Source organism: Diuraphis noxia, unplaced genomic scaffold (assembly GCF_037042655.1).
Source record: "Diuraphis noxia isolate RWA-SAM2 unplaced genomic scaffold, SU_Dnox_SAM2 contig0004, whole genome shotgun sequence".
Classification (NCBI taxonomy): domain Eukaryota; kingdom Metazoa; phylum Arthropoda; class Insecta; order Hemiptera; family Aphididae; genus Diuraphis; species Diuraphis noxia.
The window spans coordinates 17451039-17463225 of record NW_028301714.1 but is presented as its reverse complement, the minus strand read 5'-3'; the positions used below and the strand labels follow the sequence as shown (position 1 = coordinate 17463225).

The 12187-nt window shown below is 31.2% G+C and overlaps 1 protein-coding gene and 1 pseudogene across 1 annotated transcript in view; one reads left to right on the top strand and one right to left on the bottom strand.

Annotated features, from left to right (window-relative positions):
• Window positions 1-11912, top strand: part of LOC107172933 (uncharacterized) — a 109128-nt gene extending 97216 nt beyond the window's left edge. Inside the window, exon 5 of the mRNA XM_089227282.1 lies at window positions 11026-11912. Within this exon, the coding sequence (XP_089083408.1) occupies window positions 11026-11912 (887 nt within the window). The remainder of the gene's footprint in view (window positions 1-11025) is intronic.
• On the bottom strand, window positions 9190-9742 carry LOC149055785 (uncharacterized; annotated as a pseudogene).
• Window positions 11913-12187: the final 275 nt, after the last annotated feature.

The following is a 12187-nucleotide window of genomic DNA, read 5'->3' as shown; positions in this document are numbered from 1 at the left end:
ACGAGTACCTATACTAGACTCGTTTTAAAAAAAATATAAGCTGCTAACTGGCTGACTTAAGTGGCACATGTATGTAGATATACTGTACATCGATGTATATAATATATATTCAGTGAAAACGTTTCTGAATATTGAATGCGAGTAAGACGTGGAATGGGTTTTTCTTTCTTTCTCTCCCTTATTTTAAATAAATATTTTTATCAGAAAAAAAATATATATATTGCACTATATAGTATAGGATAAGAAACCCCCTGACGGTGTGACCCTTAATAATTCATCTTAATTTGTTGCGACTTTTCTGTGTAAGGTTGTTCTTATATTTCGTAAAAATAAGCGCAAATATAATTTATATACGTAGTTTGGGCGTCTACGCTGCAGTAGGTGTCTATATAATATGCTTGGAAATGAATAAAGCTACACGCTTCGCACACGTACCTCATAAATAATCTATAACCATTAGACATATAATTTTTCTATATATTACCAGTTTTATTTTTCCATGAGCTATTTTCCGCCGTATGGATTAAAACAATATTCAAAACTAAACAGAAATAAAACATCATTTCCCCTATATACATCAGATATTGTCGTAAGTTCATTGCGTTATTTTATTTTTATTATTATTATTAGAAAAATATTTGATTTAATATCGTACGAATCTAAATTGATCTGAAATAAAAACTGTTGTAAACAACACTACAATTTGTTTCATTGCGTCGACCTGCAATATAATATTTTATCGATCATCACAATTCATAACAATAAAATAAAACGATAATTCATGTGGTTAGATTAAAGTTTTACGTCTAATAATGATAAAAATCGCTATTGTCATATACCATGTTATTTATTTGTCCAGAAGCCACGCCTTGTTCTCGCATGATTGACATTTATCGTATCCCATCTTTGTAATTCGCCTGTATCTACTAACCTTTTTTTTCAATTTAATGGTCAGATTGGATTTGTAGATGAGTGATATATAAATATTGTAAATTCAATAACTGAGCTGTACAATATAATGCATGCTATTGTGTTTCACCCTCTTTATTTATAATTTATATAATACCTACCTATATATTATATGTTTATTTTATAAAATCGTCATGAATTTTTAATATACTTACCTAAGTGTACCGGTATACAATATATATATATATATATATATATATATTAATTATTTTAATTAAAGCCTTGGCGTCTAATCGATCCTTATTGGCTGCTATAATTTATATATGTACACAAAAACAATTATTATAGAATATTATGATTTTAATTTAATATAAAAAATACTGCAATAATTGTTGACTTTTACCTTTAAATATTGGATACTCAAATTTTTCGAAAATCAATTATATACGCTTAAGTAACGTATTGGGTGTTTTAAAATACTTATATTTATATTTATTTTCATACTATAAATATATATATAAGGTTAACTATCTTTAAAGATAATAACTAGAGGTCGGATTTTTATGATTTTACATATTTGTTTCTAGTCTATGCAGTTAAAATGGGAATGAGAAATCTTTACGATTCATAAAACAAAGAAATCATAGGAAAAGATTTATTTTGCATAAAAAAGAATATTTTTGTAATATCGGCATATAATGAATATATTTCAAGTATATCAGCACTTTGATAGGTATAATGTTCACTAAATAATTCTGTTTATAAATAATTAATTTCTGGGTTTTAATAAAAATTAATCTACAGGTATTATAACCTTATCGATTGCGTGGTCCACGTAGGTTATTTCCTTAGCTAAAATAAATTTAAACTGAATTTTTTTTTAATATTAAAAGAATATTTTGCATATTTAAGAACATAAAACATCATATATCTGGTATTTTAAAAGAATATTAAGAGAATATATTGCCTAATTTATGCGACATAAAAACATCATATTTTAAGGATTTTAAGAGAATATAAATCCGATCTCTGAAAGTTATTTGAATATAGTGGGTATAATTTTAATTTATATTTAGCATGCATTTATTCAACATAGTCAATAAGACTTAAGAATTATAAGCAATCATGTTCATAACATATAATTATTCTGATATATTTAACTTAGAAAAAAATTTTAAATATTTTATTTAGTAAAATATACATAGTTAAAGAAAAATGTTTTTACATCAGAAATTGTTCCACGAGAATAATCATTACACTGTAGTAAAGTTAAGTGTTGTTCCTGTCTTACATGTGCAAAATATAGCAAATGTTACGCTCAGCAGTTAATGTTTAACTCCGTTAGTTAAAAAATTTGAGTGAATTGACCTAAAATAAAATTTGAAGATAATATTATTATTTAGACAACATCGTGAGCTTTTTATTTAATTTTAATTTTAAAGTTAGTCTTAAGCATTTCAAGATGTAAAAACAATTTATAGTTTTGAAATACTTATAACTCGCTTCAAAATTAAAATATAATTCAAACCTCATGCATAAAGTCATCTAAATAATACTTCTATATTTTAATTTAATAAGAGGTTAATTCACTCTAGTTTTTAAACTAATGGAGTTAAACGAGATCTGCTAAGTGTAAAATGTGCTATGTTACGCATTTGTAAGAAAGAGACAACGCATGTGGTGGGTATAACTTCCTCTTAAATTAAAACATGTAATAATAATTCATAAAAATATAGAATGTTGATAAGTATAGTTGGTATCTGCATATATTTTGTTAGGTATAAGACCGATATCCCACGTGACTTTCGAGTGTCGTAGAAGTAATGTAAAAACAATTAGTTCATCACTTTAAAATAGTACTAAAATAGTAACCTATACTGTATATATATATTCTGTTATAATTGCATACGCATTTTTAAGTTAGATAACGTACTGGCTTTAATAAATAATTGTTTGATTAATTATTTATAATCAAATAAATATTTTAAGTTTCATGTCAAATCATGAACGTATTATTGACTTTTGGCCATGTGAATCTTTTTGTATCTACATAATATATTATATTATAATGGGTTTTATCAAATGCTTTTATTTTTAAATTCTTAAATTTACAAAAAAAAAATGTATATTTAAACAAAATATACTTATTGCATCGTCGGAGTTTGATTATTTTGAGACTGATTTTAGGTTACATAACCACTCTGTGTATTAATAATATCGTTCAATCATAAAAATATGGCGTTCGGAAGTTGGTTATGTTTGTATAATATTTCAGAGAATCGTCAAACAACTGATTACAATTATTCGTAACTAAAATGACGATAATAATAATTTTGAACGAGAAAATCAAATAAATATTCAAATTAGGAAGCTCATATAAAGTCAGGCATAACCGTACCTTCGGATTGCAAAAGAATATTATTAGAAAATAAACGATGGATTATGCAACATTAGTATATATCAATTATTTATAAGTGATAGTTTTTTTTTTTCAGGAATTTCGGAGAATAGAGTTCTGGTTTCGAGAAAGTTTTACGCGCGTTTAATGAATGCGGTGAACTTTTTTTTTATAAATAATACGTTTCTTCTGCGAAATACAGAACAAGTGCCAACGAACAAAAGTCGCAGAACTCGGATAGGTTGAATATATTACTTAATATAAATCAAAGTGAAAATATACAATAATATAATTATTCTGTTGACAATCGGTTCGTAGCACTGCACTAATAGATCGGCTATCGTATTTACGCGTACACAAGTAACGGGATCAATCTACGTTAAACACCAAAGTTTTTTGCTAGCGCATCATTAATCTTCTGTGTAAAAAATTCAGTTGGACGTTTGTGCATTTCATGTTTCAACAATTTAATGACAATTGACAGTATATAGCGAATACTATAATTTTAATTCGGTATTATGGACGGTTGCACACTGATCACATTATACGAGTAACTATAGTACATATTATACAATTTAAAGTTTGAGGAGATTTAAATTTAATATTTAAATATTTTTATGTTGTTTTTTTTTTTTAATTCGGCCACTCAACAAATTTGATAAACTTTAGATAATTGTAATATGTAATTTTAATTATTTCGATTTTTAATTCTTAGTTTGCACATAATACTGTTATATTATTATTTATGCATCCACTGTCCCAGACGTACTAGCTGTTATGATCCTATATTTTTAATATTATATCATTTGCCAGTAATCATACAATTTTATGAGATCCTAACCCTAATTATTTTAAACTTAAATCTTATGATTAAAATTTTTAACTAAAAAAAATATATATATATATAGCCATATACCTAGGTCGTATAGCGTACACAACTAAAAAGATTGGAAAATAAATAGATAAATACTATAACTGTGAAATGTCAAACGATGTGGGCAATGTAACTGCAATAATTATGAACAAACAGCGAATAAAAAATAGATATTTTGCAATAATTTTTTTTGTGTGCATCATAGTTTCATAACCAGTAGTGCATTGATTTTATTCAACTTTGATAGTTAATTTCAGTAATTTTATACATGATAAAATTTTCTGATTATTTAAAAATACATTTTACATTTAAATTTTATAGTTTTTTTTTTTTCCAAAAGTCATCAAAAATAGTAAGCTCAGTTCAAAACCTTGAAAATCTCATGAAAGGTTCCGCATAAGAGTAAAACACATCTATACTAGTTTAAATATATAAAAAATAATGTATAAAACTCTTGATATTTTTTATTAGAGTTGAAACTTAGATTTTGACAAAACTACGAAAACGTTCAATGTATTTTGTAGTAAAAAACTCATCCAGTAATTAATATTTGAAATTTCTCTTCAATCAAAAAATATTAAATATATTTTATGAATTGTATATCTAGTCAGTATATTTACCTGTTTACAAATGATTACGATATTTTCAGTGATTACAATAATAAATAGGTTATTATTTTTTATTTTAAACGAATTAGATTTAATACATTCAATCCAACTCGTTAGCTCAGAAGCTTATAATGAATTAAATACTAATTAGGTGTTACGTTAAAATGTTTCATTAAAAGTAACTTTTCATTTCAATTATAATTTTCTAACTAGATGTTGGCCAACTTTGATAGTATGTTTCCAAAAGGATTTAAAAAGCAGAGATGAGCGAAGTAATAATTCTATTACACGTGAAAATAGATGCGGGCGACGGATGCTGCAAAGAGTGCAAAGGAGTGGAGCCGGCCAGTGATAAAAGTTATAAATAAAAAGACGATGGTAAATCGATATAGTAAAATTTGCCAATTGTTCGATGAAAAATACATTATTCTACATACCAATATTTATTTATTTTTCTTATTGCTCTCTTTGGTGATCAAATATTGTTTTTTTTTTTCATTATCGATATTATTTTAATTTTGATGTTCTATATTGCGTACGTATATATCATATTATGCTTTCGTCCGTCCACAAAACGAAAGAGTTTCGATAAATTTTTACGCATTTTCGCACTGAGTTTGTTGTCGAATCGTTCAATGTTTTCACTGCACGATTGTAACAATCACGTTTATTATTTTGTATTACGACGTCAACGGCGTGCTCCGTATATTATCATAAACATGTATTAACTTCGTATTTGAGGTTCGATACGTGCACAGGGAGTAAATTCAAGAAAAAAAAAATAGGACTTCATTTCTTTAATATTTTCTTGTCGTTATATCCCCTCCCCCCCATAATTTCCATGCATTTTTTCCGAATTCCCAATGTAGGTATCTACGCTACAGCGTTTTGTACACATTATAATATTTCATAAGCTATATAACCGTGGTAGCTGACGTAAATGATTCTTTTTCTCTCGAGTATAATATGTATAATACTAATACTTATATTTTTTATATACTGTAGCTGATTTAATTTTATACGTACCTATCATATTTACCAGTACATACTATTTGATTTATATGCACGTGAAACCCAATTTGGGGCTGTGGTTATAAAAGAAAAAAAGACAATATAATTAAATTAGGCATGTTTCCTCTAGTCGAGTCTGTAAAAAAGCTTTTTTTGTACACGTTAACCAAAGTGTGTAATATTATATATTTTTTTTGTTCACATAACTTTAGCTTAAACTATAACGATCACGTCCGTTTGCATTGTATTAGAGGACATAATAATATTTATATTTTTTGTTCGGTTTGTGCGCTTCTGCAATCGCCGTTTGTGGTTCTTGCGTACAGGAAATACACCTATCTACTTTCAAACTATTCGATGATGTCCATCGTTATTCTTTGGTTACTATATTATGTCCTATAGTGGTGGTATATAATTCTATAGCTGTTATCCATTAGTATTATTGCGAAATTATTGGTTTGATTTAACGATATTCACATTGACGTCGTTCATATATTATTATACTTAATGAGGATATTTTTAAACATTTTGTTGATTTCAAAAAGTTTTTCATTGATTTCGGTTTGCGTTTACCCACTGTTTTTGTTTATCGCTATAGCCATCACACTCATCCTGATGTCTAAGGGTGCTATATTTAACCAGATAGAACTTACCCTAAAAGCACAAGTATGGGACCCATGAGCTGTTAAATGACACGTTTATGTAAATGCTACATTTACCTTCTTCGCATGACACCGCGATTTGTTCATTACTGAGTATATGGATATTCTCCGGCTTAATATCATGAAGCAAGTGCCGTTGTTAGTAGCATCTGCAAGGATTAGCTCTCTCAAATTATTCGACCTGCGATTTCCATTCTTAATAATTTTGTTTCAATAATTTTAAAATGTCCTGCCAAAGTGACTATAGTAACAGATAATTTGTTGCGTGTTTATGTTTAGGATTAATTTCCAACCATTTTTTTCAATTTCTAATTAGTTTTAGTTAATTTCCTACATAAATAAAATGTTTTGTTTAATGATATAACGCATTTTTTTATATTTCAAATAAATCCTTACGTTATATCATCGTTATATTATCTAAACATTAAAACGGTAAAACTCTATTATCATCATTATTATTAATATTATGAGGTATTTAAATATATTTCATAATTTTTAAAATATTACGTAAAATTTTCAATGATCACAATATTATAGTATAATGAAATATTCTACGATTTTGGCGAAAATCATTGACGAATAATTTCTTTTTGGAAATTACCTATAACAATTTATTCACATAGCTATCACCTACGCACACGCAGCTGTACAAAGTCAATAATAATTAATACGTCCAACTCATAATCACTGGAACTTTGTAGTTATCTAATATGGGTACATAGTATACTCTGGTGTCTGTGAACAGGACCCGCGACTCTACATCCTTTAAACTAGGTCAGAGTGTATAATTATTAATTACTGTCGTATATTATATCGTTGTAGCGTAGGTAACAATATTATATTATTGGTTTGTTGAAATGTAATAATTATGATACGACCGTGTTTTTAGTATAGATACTATACAACCGTACTTCGAAAACGCGCTATGTATTATAGTATGGTATGTTCGCACAGAACAGTGCGATATTGATGCATGTCGTCCAATGTAAATAATAATAATAATAATAATAATGCACGTAGATATATATATATATATATATATATAAGTCTCGTCACATATTATATTGACATTATAACATAAATACTCGATCATAACAACTAACAAAAACCGATATCGAAATTATAATATGACGGTGGTCAGGATACCATTACCCATTACAGTAGGTATTTCATAGTAGGTACCTATATAATATTATTATAAATGTTGTTGTGCACGTGTGCGTTCCCTTAACATAATTATATAGATACTGCGGTCCTGGTACTTAAATTACTTCGGCGATGAACTAAATATGTAATGAATTTAAAAAAATATTGAACAATATTGATTAAAAACGCGCTACTGTCGATACAGTTCACGTTTTCTAAAAAAAAAATAAAAATGCTTTACCCAGGATTCAATTATTGACATTTTCATTTCCTGGAGTTAAATTGTCAAAATTTAATACAGTCTAAATATTATGAGCCACGTGAATTAACTAGTTTCAATAATTCCACAGTGATTATGAGAATCTATATAATTTAAAAAATATTTCAATCGTCAATTGTTGTGGTTTTCAAGGAAAAAAGTTGAAAGTATACTCAACTTCAACAGAAATAACTATTATTATTTTTAAGTCATATACATTTTTAATATGTCAGTAAATTAAAACGTTAGTATCTCTGAAAATGTTAACGTTGAAATAATTTTTTCAACAAACGATAACCATCACTTACTCTAATATACGGTTTTATTTTATAAAATGTAGAGAAAGTACTTCCATAAAACTACGAGTGACACTTAATATATTTCTGATCAAGTGTTTGGTGAAAATATGTGAATATGATTTTATGATACAAATTTTTATACACTTGTACACTTAACAATATTTTGCCAGTCGATTTATTATTATAAATCACAATGATACTACAACAGTTGAGTCAGTTGGGTTGATCAAGAGTCAAAGTACTTTATATTATATCTGACGGACGACGGCCGTTGTATTTGTAAGAAGATCACTGAAAAATAAATTGTAGATTTACATTTCACCTCACATGATAGAAAAAAATCCTGATTGTTGCTTATATAGTCTGAATTGTGCAGATTTTTTTATAATATTATACTGTACACTCAACTGATGTAGTTAGAAGATGTAGTTAGTTATACAATAGATATATACAATAATATTATATACTATATCATTTCGCCTAAAGTGTGATATTATTATGTTATGCAAGCAATTAAAACTTGAGGTAATCACAAGGTAAAGTGTGTAGGTATAGAAACTTTGGTGTATAACTATTAACTATGCATTGGTAGTACAGATTACACAAAATCTCTTATAATATATACACTAAATGATAATTTACACTCAACGAAATAACAATTTAAAATAAGGGATTTTAATTAATCATAAAACTATCAATTTAAGTCGTTAGTTTTGTTATTTTTCGTTGAAAAATAGTACTACTAATTTAGGTGTTTACAGACAAATTAATACGACCAAACCCCAGTGAGCATGTTAAGACCGTGATTGGTTTTAGTTATTGAGGAGTTTCCGTCATACATAACCAGATCTTTCATGCTTCTGCGGGAGCTACAGTACTGGGCCACGATATAATTAGTAGTCTCTAATCTCTAAATATTATTACTGTAATACAGTCATAATCGTTTTATTTATATCAATCTACATAAAATAATTACTTATGGCATTATGATACAATTTGTTTTTTCTTCTTCTTCTTGAGTTTTCACGGGCCGTGAAGGACTTTCGCTGCCTCTACTACACTCCTCCATCTATCTCTATCCACACTGTCTGCTATTTTCACACCCTGGGTGGTGCACTTGTTGAGATTATCGTTGACCCTGTCTATCCAGTTCTGCCTAGGGTGACCCCTAGGTATTTTCCCATTTATTTATCTTTCCTTTCAGAGCTTTATTTAAAATTCCATTTCATCTCCATACATGGCCTGCCCACTCGATTCGTTTACTCATGAGGTAAGCATTAATACCGAGTTTTTGGTAAATCTGTTGCACTTCTCTATTAGTTCTTTTCCTGTATACTTTGTTTTCTAAAATAGATCCACATATCCTTTTAAGCACTTCCCTTTCAGAACGGGCCTTTTCCTCATCACTTTTACTAGTCGATTATGTTTCACATGCGTATATTAAAATTGGGCATAAGAAACTTAAGTACAGGCGTTCCTTTCATCGTCTTGAGAGAAGTTTTGACTTAAATAACCATTCAAAAGCAAAGTAACCCTTGTTAGCGGCAGAAATCTTTATTTTAATTCCATTATGCATATTGTTGTTTTGATTTATGCTCACCCCAATATATTTGAAATCATTCACTTGTATAGTTTTTAACTACCAGATCTGAGTTATCTCTTGTTCCCCTAATCATGACTAAATATTTTGTTTTACCCGGGTTGACTTCCAGGTTCATTGGCTTCGCTGCATTAATGAAGTCATTTGTTCTTGTCACGTATTTCCTATAATAACTATATCGTCTCCATTGGCAAGGAGCGTACTGTTGAGTAAAATATCCATGCCTTGACACATTGAAATTGCCCTGACCTCCTTCTCAAGCACTAAGTTAAAAAGGACTGGCGACAACGCATCACCCTGTTTAATGCCAGTTTTAACTTCAAAACTCTCCGAAATATCGTAGCTAAACTTCGTCTTGCATTAGGTATGCGTGTTGCATTCTCTTACCAGATGAATAAGTTTTTACGGATTTCAAATTCCTCCAAGGCCGCTCACACCTTATCTCGATTTATGTTGCAATATGCCTGCCTGAAATCAACAAAGCACAATATGTGGACATCCTTCGCGAATTCATATAATTTTTCCATTATTTGTCTTTACTTTGTCCATACTTATTACTAGCCACACTATTAACCATATGATTTGGCACTACTGGTAGTAGTTATTATAGTAAAATTTAAATCGACAGTTAGTTAGTGTAGTGTTTTAGTTATTTATTATATTTAACAAAGGTATAATAACATAACCATAATATTATATTATAATATTATGTCTGTCTTATAAGCCATAGATTTCCAACCAGTCGATTTTTACATGAATATTAGTCGATCGTATAGATTAACGATTCCAACAACTTTTGATTATGTTAAAATCTTAACTACAATCTTACACATTATAAATACAATTTAAAGTATGTATTAGTGAAGAATTTTTCCGATGAAGAAATAATAAAAGAAGAATATATATTAGATGTATAATTTATTATTATACTGTATTTTATATAATATAAATAATATACCTACCTAAATTAATTGTGGTCGATTATTGCAGATATTTAAAATTTTAATGTAGCTCACTAGCTGTAAAAAGTTGGTGACCCCATCTATAGGCTATAATATAACCATGAAATTTGTTGTTGGAATTATTATAATAACAATAACATCAGTAATCTGCATTTTTTCCACACATATCACATAAAATATCCTTATAATAATACACCTCATATTATATAATAATAATCATGAATGAAAAATACTCACTCCGTTTATGTATATAGAGGTACCTACTTTCTGATCGTCAAACAACTGTTTGTTTTTCAGGTTACGGTAGCGTGACGCCACAGACACCATGGGGCCGAGTGATCACGATCGTATACGCACTGATAGGGATACCTCTCATGTTGCTGTACCTGTCCACGATGGGTGAGACGCTGGCCAAGAACTTTCGGCGCATTTACTCGAGACTATGTTCGCCTGGACACCACGAAGACAGAGACGAGGGAGGCAGCGGTGGTGGACGGGTCAGGCCGGGTGGTGGCAAGCGGGCGCCGCCCAACACGGTTTCAAGCAACCACGTGGGTGGGAGTGACTATTATCGTCATCCCTACGAGTTCGAAACCGTCTCAGGTGCGGCCGCATACGCAGACGTCACAACCGTAGGCCTGCCGGTCGGTGGTGGACAGAAACGTGTGCCCGTGCTGCTGTCGCTGTCCGTTGTCGCGGCGTACGTGGCACTGGGCGCGTTCATATACCAGAAGCTTGAACGGTGGACGCTGCTTGAGGGCTCATACTTCTGTTTCACCAGCTTGGGTACCATCGGGTTCGGCGAGCTGGTGCCGGGTGGCGTTGAGTCCACCAAGGATGTATCCGTATTCGTGTCGTCCGGTTACATATTGGTTGGCATGGCCGTGGTGGCCATGTGTTTCCAGCTATTGCAGGACGAACTTGCTGCAATGTCGCGTAACTGCCGGTGGTGTTGCTGTTGGTGGTGGATGTGGTCACAGCAACAGCAGCAGCAGCAACATCTGCAGCACAAGGACATAAATATGGTCGTGTGCACGGTGGCCGGTGCCGTGGACGGTGGCGGGGGCTGCGATGATGATGACTGTGGCGGCACGATTTCGTCCACTGCGCCTCACCCTCACAACCGGGGACGGCAGCCGCCTCACCCGCACAACCGGAACAACGGCTTAGTCGCCGGTTCCTGACACGGGGATTTTGGGCCGCCGCCGCCGGACACAACTGCCGCGGCGATCGACCTGAAACCGTTGGCCCCACCGTTGTCACCACCTCTTCCACCACCCCCTAAACTGCCTCTATTGCCACCACCCGCGTTCGACGACCGCGACGACGGTGGTGGTGGCAGAGGTGACGATGGTGGTATGCAGCTCCCCGCTCCACCACCACCGTTCCAACGACAGTCGGCCGGCCGTTGTTCCGTGCAGCAGCCCATGATGGGCCACCACCGGACCACGGGCCACTA